Raw genomic sequence first — 16,162 nt, 5'->3', positions numbered from 1 at the left:
ATCACCTTTTTCTTCACCATATTCCCTCTGCTTAACTTATTTTGTTTTCAAGTAAGATCTTTGACTTACTTGTTGTTTCATTAAATACTTCTGCATGCAAAATCCGATCCCGCATTTTGCTAATTCCTACCTAGGTAAGGGGAATAGGATGTAAAAGAAAAATGATAAAAAGATTTCACATGAATGGATAGTCCGGTGAAGGGTAAAAAATCCAAGAATGGTAAAATCCAAAACACGCTCGAATTAAAAACTTCGGGTTTGTATTACTGTACACATAGATTCGAAAAAGTTGTCAAAAAAAATATATAACAAATAAAAAAGAGTTAAAAACATATTTAATCTGAAAAGGAAACACTTGATAAGTGGATAGTCCTTAATCCGCGGAGTTTCGAAGAAATACTCTCCTTCTCATCAGAGGGTAGGAATTAGCAAAATCGGATTTTGCATGCAAAGTATTTGATGAAACAACAATATATATGCATAAAGTATGTTAAAAACACTTTGAAATGAGTTAAAAACATATTTAATCTGAAAATGAAACACTAGATAAGTGGATAGTCCTTAATCCGCGGAGTTTCGAAGAAATACTTTCCTTCTCATCAGAGGGCAGGAATTAGCAAAATGCGGGATCAGATTTTGCATGCAGAAGTATTTGATGAAACAACAAGTAAGTCAAAGATCTTATTTGAAAACAAAAAAAGTGAAGCAGAGGGAATATAGTGAAGAAAAAGGTGATTACACATGAATGGATAGTCCGGTGGAAGATAAAAAATCCAGTGACGGTAAAATCCATATGTAAAACTTCAAGAAAGTTAAAAGAATTTCAATTTGTACAAGTAAAATCCAAGGAAATCCCGTAATTGGAAGAAGATGGTCCATAATAATCCAAAGGCAGAAATCCATGGAATAATTCACAAAAATGTGTACAAGGAAAAAATAATAATATTAATAAAAGAAAAATAAGATGTGCTTTTCACTCTACTTCCGAGACATATATATATATATATATATATATATATATATATATATATATATATATATATATATATATATATATATATAGGTCAATAAAGCAGTAGATAAGGAAAATTTACTAGACAAAAGTAAATGTAAACTTCGATCAAATCTTAATATTTATATATATATATCCTAATCAAATTAAAAACTTAGAGAAAATAGGAAGTAGGCAGAAAAAAGATGTAACCGTGACACACAAAATAAATAAAGGACACACTATCCTATTATTGTAACACTCTCTTTCTGCTGGCCGTTTTCCTTCTATATATGATCTTCACAACTATTACATATGACCTTCAAAACTCTTACATATGACCTTCAAAACTCTTACATGTGACCTTCAAAACTCCTACATATGACCTTCAAAACTCCTACATATGACCTTCAAAACTCTTACATATAACTTTCAAAACTCTTACATATAACCTTCAAAACTCCTACATGTGACCTTCAAAACTCCTACATATGACCTTCAAAACTCTTACATATAACTTTCAAAACTCTTACACATGACCTTCAAAACTCTTACACATGACCTTCAAAACTCCTACACGTTACCTTCAAAACTCTTACACATGACCTTCAAAACTCCTAGATGTGACCTTCAAAACTCCTACATATGTTCTTCAAAACTCTTACACATGACCTTCAAAACTCTTACATATGACCTTCAAAACTCTTACATGTGACCTTCAAAACTCTTACACATGACCTTCAAAACTCCTAGATGTGACCTTCAAAACTCCTAGATGTGACCTTCAAAACTCCTACATATGACCTTCAAAACTCTTACACATGACCTCCAAAACTGTTACATGTGACCTTCAAAACTCCTACATTTTTATCATATGAAATCTTTGGGCTACTGTTCTCATCTTACACAAATTGATATTAATGTACATTTGATTGTGTTTTTTTGTTTCATTATTTTGTAAAATATGTTTTCTTTTTCATTCACAGATGATGACGGAAACAAAATAACAGAACTGCTTTTCGTGGCACCCACTGGAAACCCCTCAGAATCCTTTGCACGTGCGTGGTCAGTAATTTCTGCAGCTTTTCATACACACGTAAACATGGAAACGCCAACTGGAGAAAAACCACGTACTGGATGGAAATCCTTGGAAGCCTTCCCTGGAGGAAAACCTTTGGAACCAATCAGTGGTTGGAAACCCTTGGAGGTATTCAACAGATGGAAACCACCGGGAAACATGAGTGGAGGGAAATCCCTGGACACCTACAGTGGGAAACCCATGGAAACTCTCCTAGGTGGGAAACCCTTGGATGCATTCAGTGATGGTAAATCTATGGAGATGAACACAGCGAAAACCGTGGATGCATTTTGTGGATGGAAAAATTTTGAGACAATTGGTGAAAGAAAACCGCAAGAAACATTTGGGGGGGAAAAATCAATCGAAACGTTCCTTGGATGGAAACCTTTGGAAATGGAAAAGAACCAAATGGAAACGGGGGCTAGAGAAAGATCGATAGAAACACTGATTGATTGGAAGCCGACAGAGATGCACACTGGGCGTAAATCTATGGAGATGCTCAGTGAGAAAAACCAAATGGAAACGGGGGCTAGAGAGAGAGCAATAGATACACTGCTTGATTGGAAGCCGATGGAGACCTATACTGGAGGAAAATGCGTGGAGACATTTTGTGACAAAAATCAACCAGAAGCACTCCATAGAGAGGGGTCAATGAAAGCAGTAATCGATTGGAAACCCATGGAACCAATCACTGGAGAAAAAACTATCAAACAAATTACTGGTGGGAAAACAAGTGAAAGTCTCACTGGAAAAAAAATTGTTGAAACAGAGACATTTTCTGGCGGCAAGACCTTGGAAACGCTCACTGGATGGAAACCGCTCGAAACACCCATTGGAGAGAGATCTATAGAAGGGAAACCAACAGAGCCGCTTACTGGAGAGAAACTTATGAGAGCTCTGATTGTGGATAAATACATCGAATCATTAACGGGTTGGAAGCATACGTTGGATCCACCGATTGTGGAGAAAGAACTGGATGGTGTCGCGGGAGAGAAAGCTACGTTGGGGTCATCGTCGCCGGGAGAGAAGAGACCGTTTTCTTGTGAGGTTTGTGAGTCGGCGTTTGCTCGGAAGTTCGATCTGAAGATCCACGTTCGAACGCACACGGGGGAGAAACCGTTTGCGTGCGAGATCTGCAAGACGCCGTTTGCGCGTCGCTCAGTTCTCAAATTGCACATGAAGACACACACAGGAGAGAAACCATTCGCGTGCGAAGTATGCGGTTCAGCTTTTTCGATCAACGCCAACTTGAAACGGCATATTCGCATCCACACAGGCAAGAAGCCATATTCATGCGGCGTCTGCGGGGCGGCGTTCGCTGACAACGGTCCGCTTAAGCGTCACATGCGAAAACACACTAAAGAAAAGCCGTACTCGTGCGGCGTCTGTGCATCGGCGTTCTCCCGATACTCGCACCTAAAGACACACATGCGCATACACACTGGTGAGAAACCGTATGCATGCGGGATCTGCGGGTTAGGATTCTCGCAGCGGTGCAATCTGAATGTGCATATGCGATCGCATGTCGAAGAAGAACAAGCCGAAAAAAATCAAAAGCAAAAAGACGAGACATCACAACATAGTAAAAAGCCTAAAAAAGAGACATCAGATTTAGGAAGGGAACAAAATAAAAAACTTAAAAAAGAGACATGATCTCCGAGAACTTACTGAAGTAAAATAGAATACAAGATCAGGAAGGAGACCTTTGGTCTCTGTGAATTTACTGAACTAAAATGGATTAAAATATTTGGGTTTGTATTACTGTACACATAGATTCGAAAAAGTTGTCAAAAAACAAATATAGAACAAATAAATGTTACCAAAGGCAAGATAAGTTACTTTTCTACCTAACTGGATATATTTTTTGTGTTTTTATTCAGTGTAACATGTTTATTCAGCTCGAAAAACATGCAATGTTTACCGATGTATTGGAAAATTCAAAATGGCAGCCGACTGTCTCTCGGAGAGGGTACGTTTGGGAAAAGGTATTATAAATAATAAACTAGACAAAATACTGTTAGAAAACAACCGAATACATGTCAACTTATGTCACGGTAACATATTGAGCGAATATTTCTAACAGTATTTTGTCTAGTTTATTATTTATAATACCTTTTCCCAAACGTACCCTCTCCGAGAGACAGTCGGCTGCCATTTTGAATTTTCCAATACATCGGTAAACATTGCATGTTTTTCGAGCTGAATAAACATGTTACACTGAATAAAAACACAAAAAATATATCCAGTTAGGTAGAAAAGTAACTTATCTTGCCTTTGATAACATTTATTTGTTCTATATTTGTTTTTTGACAACTTTTTCGAATCTATGTGTACAGTAATACAAACCCAAATATTTCGTTCGAAATGAATCGATCGCATATTAAGGAATGTGCGGGAAAAAAAAATAACAAGCAAAAAAAAAAGAGATATCAACGTTAAGAACAGAACAAGAACCTAAAAAAACAGACATTGTAAAATAATTTATGCGTCGATTCGTTATTGTACGAGTATCAAGAAGAGGGCCCTTGATCTCTGAAAATTTCTTCATTGATACGAAATAGGAACATGTCGAAAGAAGATGCGGAAAAAAATAAAGTGACATCAGGACGAAATAAAAAATGAACTTATTTCAAACTTGAAAATTAATTTAAATAAAAATTATTATTTCTAACTTTAAAAGTGCAAGATGTAGATCCTATGTATTATCCTCAGTATTAAATCAAGGTAAAAATTTGAAAATTATTTTAAATAAAAATTCTTATTTTTAACTTGAAAAATTACAAGTAGTAGACCCTATGTATTACGCTTAGAATTCAATCAAGGTATAAATTCTTAACTTGTAAAATTAATTTATATAAAATTCTTATTTCTAACTTTAGAATTACAAGCTGTCGGCCCTGTATATTAGGCTCAGCATTCAAGCAAGATAATTATTCCTGACTTTAAAGTTTTGAGCTGTAAACTCTACGTATTCACACTTGTTATTCTGCCTCAAGGTAAAAATTTGAAAATTATTTTAAATACAGATTCTCATTAATTATTTTAAAATTACAAATAGCAGACCCTATGTATTGAGCTAAGCATTCAATTAAGATTCTTATTCCGAAATTGAAAATTAATTTAAATAAAGATTCTTATTTCTAACTTTAAAATTCCAAGCTGTAGAACCTTTATATGATCTAATATTTATCTCCGCTCTTTGCTATGTTTTCGTTCCAATTTCAGGTTTATTAGGTGTCAGCATTCAAGCAAGATAAGTATTCCTGACTTGAAAATTAATTTAAATAAAAATTTGTACTTCGGACTTTAAAAATTACAAGCTGTCGGCCCATTGAATTATGCTCAGAATTCAATCAAGTTAAAAACTTGAAAATTAATTTAAATAAAAATTCTCATTTCTTATTGGCCTGTATTGGGAGGGAGATGAGCGATCACCTGAATTCTTAAATACAGAGCATACTGATGAGATTTTCCAGGATGACGGGAAGCAATTCTCCTTAAGACAACGTTTAAACAGTTTTGTAAGTATGAACACTAGTTCTGGTTGAAGATTTTTGCATACTGTAATTGGAATACCGTTAGGGCCGGTTGCTTTACTGGAATCAAGGTGTTATATAGTGGTTTCATTAAGAGTCTTAGAGAGAGACTATTATAAGTGATGCTTTTTCTTGTGAGAGTTCTTATTAGTAATGATATGTGTCTTAGTGAGAGTTCTTGTCTTATTACATATGATGGTGTATCTTAGAGAGAGAGATGTTGTTGTAATGACATTTTATAACACAGACATATAATAACGATACAATTTACCTTTTTGTAGAAATCACAACACAAAGATGAGCTTTATCCAAAACACATGGTGAATTTATTTAATACGACCGGTCGGGATTTCCTCATTAAGAACTCAAAGTTTCACATCTTAGTTTCTGAAGTGACGTCTCGCTTCAGACGTCCGCCTGTCTGTCTCCCCTGACTGTCTCTCCTGACTGTCTCTCTGACTGTCTCTCTGACTGTCTCTCCACCAACTATATTGAGAACTCCATGCATCCCGGCCACGTGAGCAAAATTCACGTGTCTCAACATGCGCGACTTTGCACGTTTTCGACATTGATTTCCCAATAACCTATTTTCCTTGTTTGTTTCCACAAAGGAATTCAACCTACATATCTAATTTATTTAACCCATATTTTATTATCCACATTCTTTTAACAATTGAATAGTTTATTTATTATTTATTTCATCCGAATTAACATTTTACTGGACATTCCATTTAAACCTATTGTTCTTTAAAACTTATGTCCAGGGTTCGATTTCTGCTTTCTCTTATTTCCATTTTAACTAATCTCTCTATTTTTATACTTACATGAACAGGGGACAGCCCTTATCATGTAACAAAGGTTTCTGATTAGCTTGGCAACATCACGTACAGATATTTGTATATCACATAGCGTGTTTTCTGATACAGGAGGAAATATTGGGGGTTGGCGGCCTTTGGCACAAAGGGTAACATTTCTCTATAATTTATGTGCCCTGAATGCAGGTTTTAATAGTTAAAATAATTTAGCTAATGGTGTTAGTTAAAAGTTAGGTTGAGTAGTCAATCAGGATATTCATTTTTATTTCTAACTTAAAAAATTACCAGCAGTAGATACTATGTATTTGTTGAGCATCCAATCAAGATATTTATTTTTATTTCTAACTTAAAAAATTACAAGCAGTAGATACTATGTATTTGTTGAGCATCCAATCAAGATATTTATTTTTATTTCTAACTTAACAAATTACAAGCAGTAGATACTATGTATTTGTTGAGCATCCAATCAAGATATTTATTTTTATTTCTAACTTAAAAAATTACAAGCAGTAGATACTATGTATTTGTTGAGCATCCAATCAAGATATTTATTTTTATTTCTAACTTAACAAATTACAAGCAGTAGATACTATGTATTTGTTGAGCATCCAATCAAGATATTTATTTTTATTTCTAACTTAAAAAATTACAAGCAGTAGATACTATGTATTTGTTGAGCATCCAATCAAGATATTTATTTTTATTTCTAACTTAAAAAATTACAAGCAGTAGATACTATGTATTTGTTGAGCATCCAATCAAGATATTTATTTTTATTTCTAACTTAACAAATTACAAGCAGTAGATACTATGTATTTGTTGAGCATCCAATCAAGATATTTATTTTTAGTTCTAACTTATAAAATTACAAGCAGTAGATACTATGTATTTACTGAGCATCCAATCAAGATATTTATTTTTATTTCTAACTTAAAAAATTACAAGCAGTAGATACTATGTATTTGTTGAGCATCCAATCAAGATATTCATTTTTATTTCTAACTTAAAAAATTACAAGCAGTAGATACTATGTATTTGTTGAGCATCCAATCAAGATATTTATTTTTATTTCTAACTTAAAAAATTATAAGCAGTAGATACTATGTATTTGTTGAGCATCCAATCAAGATATTTATTTTTATTTCTAACTTATAAAATTACAAGCAGTAGATACTATGTATTTGTTGAGCATCCAATCAAGATATTTATTTTTATTTCTAACTTAACAAATTACAAGCAGTAGATACTATGTATTTGTTGAGCATCCAATCAAGATATTTATTTTTATTTCTAACTTAAAAAATTACAAGCAGTAGATACTATGTATTTGTTGAGCATCCAATCAAGATATTTATTTTTATTTCTAACTTAACAAATTACAAGCAGTAGATACTATGTATTTGTTGAGCATCCAATCAAGATATTTATTTTTATTTCTAACTTAAAAAATTACAAGCAGTAGATACTATGTATTTGTTGAGCATCCAATCAAGATATTTATTTTTATTTCTAACTTAAAAAATTACAAGCAGTAGATACTATGTATTTGTTGAGCATCCAATCAAGATATTTATTTTTATTTCTAACTTAACAAATTACAAGCAGTAGATACTATGTATTTGTTGAGCATCCAATCAAGATATTTATTTTTAGTTCTAACTTATAAAATTACAAGCAGTAGATACTATGTATTTACTGAGCATCCAATCAAGATATTTATTTTTATTTCTAACTTAAAAAATTACAAGCAGTAGATACTATGTATTTGTTGAGCATCCAATCAAGATATTCATTTTTATTTCTAACTTAAAAAATTACAAGCAGTAGATACTATGTATTTGTTGAGCATCCAATCAAGATATTTATTTTTATTTCTAACTTAAAAAATTATAAGCAGTAGATACTATGTATTTGTTGAGCATCCAATCAAGATATTTATTTTTATTTCTAACTTATAAAATTACAAGCAGTAGATACTATGTATTTGTTGAGCATCCAATCAAGATATTTATTTTTATTTCTAACTTATAAAATTACAAGCAGTAGATACTATGTATTTGTTGAGCATCCAATCAAGATATTTATTTTTATTTATAACTTAAAAAAATATAAGCAGTAGATACTATGTATTTGTTGAGCATCCAATCAAGATATTTATTTTTATTTCTAACTTATAAAATTACAAGCAGTAGATACTATGTATTTGTTGAGCATCCAATCAAGATATTCATTTTTATTTCTAACTTATAAAATTACAAGCAGTAGATACTATGTATTTGTTGAGCATCCAATCAAGATATTTATTTTTATTTCTAACTTAAAAAATTATAAGCAGTAGATACTATGTATTTGTTGAGCATCCAATCAAGATATTTATTTTTATTTCTAACTTAAAACATTATAAGCAGTAGATACTATGTATTTGTTGAGCATCCAATCAAGATATTTATTTTTATTTCTAACTTAAAAAATTACAAGCAGTAGATACTATGTATTTGTTGAGCATCCAATCAAGATATTTATTTTTATTTCTAACTTATAAAATTACAAGCAGTAGATACTATGTATTTGTTGAGCATCCAATCAAGATATTTATTTTTATTTCTAACTTATAAAATTACAAGCAGTAGATACTATGTATTTGTTGAGCATCCAATCAAGATATTCATTTTTATTTCTAACTTATAAAATTACAAGCAGTAGATACTATGTATTTGTTGAGCATCCAATCAAGATATTTATTTTTATTTCTGACTTAAAAAATTACAAGCAGTAGATACTATGTATTTGTTGAGCATCCAATCAAGATATTTATTTTTATTTCTAACTTAAAAAATTACAAGCAGTAGATACTATGTATTTGTTGAGCATCCAATCAAGATATTTATTTTTATTTCTAACTTATAAAATTACAAGCAGTAGATACTATGTATTTGTTGAGCATCCAATCAAGATATTCATTTTTATTTCTAACTTAAAAAATTACAAGCAGTAGATACTATGTATTTGTTGAGCATCCAATCAAGATATTTATTTTTATTTCTAACTTATAAAATTACAAGCAGTAGATACTATGTATTTGTTGAGCATCCAATCAAAATATTTATTTTTATTTCTAACTTATAAAATTACAAGCAGTAGATACTATGTATTTGTTGAGCATCCAATCAAAATATTTATTTTTATTTCTAACTTAACAAATTACAAGCAGTAGATACTATGTATTTGTTGAGCATCCAATCAAGATATTTATTTTTATTTCTAACTTATAAAATTACAAGCAGTAGATACTATGTATTTGTTGAGCATCCAATCAAGATATTTATTTTTATTTCTTACTTAAAAAATTACAAGCAGTAGATACTATGTATTTGTTCAGCATCCAATCAAGATATTCATTTTTATGTCTAACTTAAAAAATTACAAGCAGTAGATACTATGTATTTGTTGAGCATCCAATCAAGATATTTATTTTTATTTCTAACTTAAAAAATTACAAGCAGTAGCAGTCCAAACAAGAGGGGATGTGGATATAGGTAGATGAGAATCCTATAGACCAATGCAAGTCAACGTGTATTCAATTGAAAATTTCTAAGTCCAAACAAGAGGGGATGTGGATATAGGTAGATGAGAATCCTATAGACCAATGCAAGTCAACGTGTATACAATTGAAAATTTCTAAGTCCAAACAACAGGGGATGTGGATATAGGTAGATGAGAATCCTATAGACCAATGCAAGTCAACGTGTATACAATTGAAAATTTCTAAGTCCAAACAAGAGGGGATGTGGATATAGGTAGATCAGAATCCTATAGACCAATGCAAGTCAACGTGTATTCAATTGAAAATTTCTAAGTCCAAACAAGAGGGGATGTGGATATAGGTAGATGAGAATCCTATAGACCAATGCAAGTCAACGTGTATTCAATTGAAAATTTCTAAGTCCAAACAAGAGGGGATGTGGATATAGGTAGATGAGAATCCTATAGACAAATGCAAGTCAACGTGTATTCAATTGAAAATTTCTAAGTCCAAACAACAGGGGATGTGGATATAGGTAGATGAGAACCCTATAGACCAATGCAAGTCAACGTGTATTCAATTGAAAATTTCCAAGTCAAAACAAGAGGGGATGTGGATATAGGTAGATGGGAATCCTATAGACCAATGCAAGTCAACGTGTATTCAATTGAAAATTTCTAAGTCCAAACAAGATGGGATGTGGATATAGGTAGATGGGAATCCTATAGACCAATGCAAGTCAACGTGTATTCAATTGAAAATTTCTAAGTCCAAACAAGAGGGGATGTGGATATAGGTAGATCAGAATCCTATAGACCAATGCAAGTCAACGTGTATTCAATTGAAAATTTCTAAGTCCAAACAAGAGGGGATGTGGATATAGGTAGATCAGAATCCTATAGACCAATGCAAGTCAACGTGTATTCAATTGAAAATTTCTAAGTCCAAACAAGAGGGGATGTGGATATAGGTAGATCAGAATCCTATAGACCAATGCAAGTCAACGTGTATTCGATTGAAAATTTCTAAGTCCAAACAAGAGGGGATGTGGATATAGGTAGATCAGAATCCTATAGACCAATGCAAGTCAACGTGTATTCGATTGAAAATTTCTAAGTCCAAACAACAGGCGATGTGGATATAGGTAGATGAGAATCCTATAGACCAATGCAAGTCAACGTGTATTCGATTGAAATTTTCTAAGTCCAAACAAGAGGGGATGTGGATATAGGTAGATCAGAATCCTATAGACCAATGCAAGTCAACGTGTATTCAATTGAAAATTTCTAAGTCCAAACAACAGGCGATGTGGATATAGGTAGATGAGAATCCTATAGACCAATGCAAGTCAACGTGTATTCGATTGAAATTTTCTAAGTCCAAACAAGAGGGGATGTGGATATAGGTAGATCAGAATCCTATAGACCAATGCAAGTCAACGTGTATTCAATTGAAAATTTCTAAGTCCAAACAAGAGGGGATGTGGATATAGGTAGATCAGAATCCTATAGACCAATGCAAGTCAACGTGTATTCGATTGAAAATTTCTAAGTCCAAACAAGAGGGGATGTGGATATAGGTAGATCAGAATCCTATAGACCAATGCAAGTCAACGTGTATTCAATTGAAAATTTCTAAGTCCAAACAACAGGCGATGTGGATATAGGTAGATGAGAATCCTATAGACCAATGCAAGTCAACGTGTATACAATTGAAAATTTCTAAGTCCAAACAACAGGGGATGTGGATATAGGTAGATGAGAATCCTATAGACCAATGCAAGTCAACGTGTATTCAATTGAAAATTTCTAAGTCCAAACAACAGGGGATGTGGATATAGGTAGATGAGAATCCTATAGACCAATGCAAGTCAACGTGTATTCAATTGAAAATTTCTAAGTCCAAACAAGAGGGGATGTGGATATAGGTAGATCAGAATCCTATAGACCAATGCAAGTCAACGTGTATTCAATTGAAAATTTCTAAGTCCAAACAAGAGGGGATGTGGATATAGGTAGATCAGAATCCTATAGACCAATGCAAGTCAACGTGTATTCAATTGAAAATTTCTAAGTCCAAACAAGAGGGGATGTGGATATAGGTAGATCAGAATCCTATAGACCAATGCAAGTCAACGTGTATACAATTGAAAATTTCTAGGTCCAAACAACAGGGGATGTGGATATAGGTAGATGAGAATCCTATAGACCAATGCAAGTCAACGTGTATTCAATTGAAAATTTCTAAGTCCAAACAACAGGGGATGTGGATATAGGTAGATGAGAATCCTATAGACCAATGCAAGTCAACGTGTATTCAATTGAAAATTTCAAAGTCCAAACAAGAGGGGATGTGGATATAGGTAGATCAGAATCCTATAGACCAATGCAAGTCAACGTGTATTCAATTGAAAATTTCTAAGTCCAAACAAGAGGGGATGTGGATATAGGTAGATGGGAATCCTATAGACCAATGCAAGTCAACGTGTATTCAATTGAAAATTTCTAAGTCCAAACAAGAGGGGATGTGGATATAGGTAGATGAGAATCTTATAGACCAATGCAAGTCAACGTGTATTCAATTGAAAATTTCTAAGTCCAAACAAGAGGGGATGTAGATATAGGTAGATGAGAATCTTATAGACCAATGCAAGTCAACGTGTATTCAATTGAAAATTTCTAAGTCCAAACAAGAGGGGATGTGGATATAGGTAGATCAGAATCCTATAGACCAATGCAAGTCAACGTGTATTCAATTGAAAATTTCTAAGTCCAAACAAGAGGGGATGTGGATATAGGTAGATGAGAATCTTATAGACCAATGCAAGTCAACGTGTATTCAATTGAAAATTTCTAAGTCCAAACAAGAGGGTATGTGGATATAGGTAGATGAGAATCCTATAGACCAATGCAAGTCAACGTGTATTCAATTGAAAATTTCTAAGTCCAAACAACAGGGGATGTGGATATTGGTAGATGAGAATCCTATAGACCAATGCAAGTCAACGTGTATTCAATTGAAAATTTCTAAGTCCAAACAAGAGGGGATGTGGATATAGGTAGATCAGAATCCTATAGACCAATGCAAGTCAACGTGTATTCAATGTAAAATTTCTAAGTCCAAACAAGAGGGGATGTGGATATAGGTAGATGAGAATCCTATAGACCAATGCAAGTCAACGTGTATTCAATTGAAAATTTCTAAGTCCAAACAAGAGGGGATGTGGATATAGGTAGATCAGAATCCTATAGACCAATGCAAGTCAACGTGTATTCAATTGAAAATTTCTAAGTCCAAACAAGAGGGGATGTGGATATAGGTAGATGAGAATCCTATAGACCAATGCAAGTCAACGTGTATTCAATTGAAAATTTCTAAGTCCAAACAAGAGGGGATGTGGATATAGGTAGATGAGAATCCTATAGACCAATGCAAGTCAACGTGTATTGAATAGAAAATTTCTAAGTCCAAACAAGAGGGGATGTGGATATAGGTAGATGAGAATCCTATAGACCAATGCAAGTCAACGTGTATTCAATTGAAAATTTCTAAGTCCAAACAAGAGGGGATGTGGATATAGGTAGATCAGAATCCTATAGACCAATGCAAGTCAACGTGTATTCAATTGAAAATTTCTAAGTCCAAACAAGAGGGGATGTGGATATAGGTAGATCAGAATCCTATAGACCAATGCAAGTCAACGTGTATTCAATGTAAAATTTCTAAGTCCAAACAAGAGGGGATGTGGATATAGGTAGATCAGAATCCTATAGACCAATGCAAGTCAACGTGTATTCAATGTAAAATTTCTAAGTCCAAACAAGAGGGGATGTGGATATAGGTAGATCAGAATCCTATAGACCAATGCAAGTCAACGTGTATTCAATTGAAAATTTCTAAGTCCAAACAAGAGGGGATGTGGATATAGGTAGATGAGAATCCTATAGACCAATGCAAGTCAACGTGTATTCAATGTAAAATTTCTAGGTCCAAACAAGAGGGGATGTGGATATAGGTAGATGAGAATCCTATAGACCAATGCAAGTCAACGTGTATTCAATTGAAAATTTCTAAGTCCAAACAAGAGGGGATGTGGATATAGGTAGATCAGAATCCTATAGACCAATGCAAGTCAACGTGTATTCAATGTAAAATTTCTAAGTCCAAACAAGAGGGGATGTGGATATAGGTAGATCAGAATCCTATAGACCAATGCAAGTCAACGTGTATTCAATTGAAAATTTCTAAGTCCAAACAAGAGGGGATGTGGATATAGGTAGATGAGAATCCTATAGACCAATGCAAGTCAACGTGTATTCAATTGAAAATTTCTAAGTCCAAACAAGAGGGGATGTGGATATAGGTAGATGAGAATCCTATAGACCAATGCAAGTCAACGTGTATTCAATGTAAAATTTCTAAGTCCAAACAAGAGGGGATGTGGATATAGGTAGATGAGAATCCTATAGACCAATGCAAGTCAACGTGTATTCAATTGAAAATTTCTAAGTCCAAACAAGAGGGGATGTGGATATAGGTAGATGAGAATCTTATAGACCAATGCAAGTCAACGTGTATTCAATTGAAAATTTCTAAGTCCAAACAAGAGGGGATGTGGATATAGGTAGATGAGAATCCTATAGACCAATGCAAGTCAACGTGTATTCAATTGAAAATTTCTAAGTCCAAACAAGAGGGGATGTGGATATAGGTAGATCAGAATCCTATAGACCAATGCAAGTCAACGTGTATTCAATTGAAAATTTCTAAGTCCAAACAAGAGGGGATGTGGATATAGGTAGATGAGAACCCTATAGACCAATGCAAGTCAACGTGTATTCAATTGAAAATTTCTAAGTCCAAACAACAGGGGATGTGGATATAGGTAGATGAGAATCCTATAGACCAATGCAAGTCAACGTGTATTCAATTGAAAATTTCTAAGTCCAAACAAGAGGGGATGTGGATATAGGTAGATGAGAACCCTATAGACCAATGCAAGTCAACGTGTATTCAATTGAAAATTTCTAAGTCCAAACAAGAGGGGATGTGGATATAGGTAGATGAGAATCCTATAGACCAATGCAAGTCAACGTGTATTCAATTGAAAATTTCTAAGTCCAAACAAGAGGGGATGTGGATATAGGTAGATGAGAATCCTATAGACCAATGCAAGTCAACGTGTATTCAATTGAAAATTTCTAAGTCCAAACAAGAGGGGATGTGGATATAGGTAGATGAGAATCCTATAGACCAATGCAAGTCAACGTGTATTCAATTGAAAATTTCTAAGTCCAAACAAGAGGGGATGTAGGTATAGATAGGGGAGAATCGTATAGACCAAGCCTTCTCAACGTGTATGCAATTGAAAATTTCCAAGTCCTTACAGGGGTGGACGTAGGAATTGGTAGATGAGGAGCTACTAGACCAACACATGTCAAGTAGTATTCAATTGAAATCTCTAAGTTCAAAACAGTGTAAGTAAGTGTCTTGAAGTGCCCGATCGATGCCTACTGCCATGTTGGGTGCATGTAGGCGTAGCAAAATGCCTTCTAATCTGCTAGGCACATCGGGACTTAGTTTTTTTTCTGTCCTTTCTCTGCACCGTGTAGGTTAGCGTCTGGATGTGCCTCATCGACGCCTACTGTTACCTGGGATAGCAAGACGGGGAATAGGGATAAAGAATAAGAAAAGGGAGATAGACAGATCTAGATAAATACAGAGGTATAAAGAGAGACAGGCAAGGGAGATACATTTCATGATTCAACTTATATGCTAATAGGAAATAGTTTGTATATCAGGAACACAAGCATTGTTTTTACTGGTTAATTCTACATCAGAATACACTTGTAGATTTTATGTAGCTTTTTTTCTATAGGGAACATGCAAATAGCACACATAACATCTAGACATATAAATATATACATAAAACAATTATAGTTATGAGATATATCTGAACTAATCCAAAAAGACAATAATGATGAATATCATCACTTACCTTGGAAAATTATCCAGGCTGTATGCCTACTCACATTCCATCAAACACCAGGAAATCATGAGCCATTGCTTGGTTGATTTTTTTTATTTTTATTTTTTTCATACACATTTGTAATTGTGTTTTGCTTTATCAAGTATTTTTGTAGTTAATCTGTGGTGTTGGGAGAGGTGTTAACATGAATCAATTTTGCTTAACATTTTTTATTATGTATATTTTTTTGT

General features: G+C 33.5%; 1 protein-coding gene across 1 annotated transcript in view; it reads left to right on the top strand.

The window, feature by feature from the left end:
* Positions 1–1,976: 1,976 nt before the first annotated feature.
* The window catches only part of LOC145270363 (uncharacterized), a 31,623-nt gene continuing 17,437 nt past the window's right edge, over positions 1,977–16,162 (top strand). The window contains exon 1 of the mRNA XM_080126012.1: positions 1,977–3,651. Within this exon, the coding sequence (XP_079982138.1) occupies positions 2,094–3,651 (1,558 nt within the window). The 5' untranslated portion in view covers positions 1,977–2,093. The remainder of the gene's footprint in view (positions 3,652–16,162) is intronic.

This window comes from Euprymna scolopes, chromosome 46 (genome assembly GCF_053919585.1).
Source record: "Euprymna scolopes isolate OS-2025 chromosome 46, ASM5391958v1, whole genome shotgun sequence".
Taxonomy (NCBI): domain Eukaryota; kingdom Metazoa; phylum Mollusca; class Cephalopoda; order Sepiida; family Sepiolidae; genus Euprymna; species Euprymna scolopes.
This window is presented reverse-complemented; position numbering and strand designations above follow the sequence as displayed.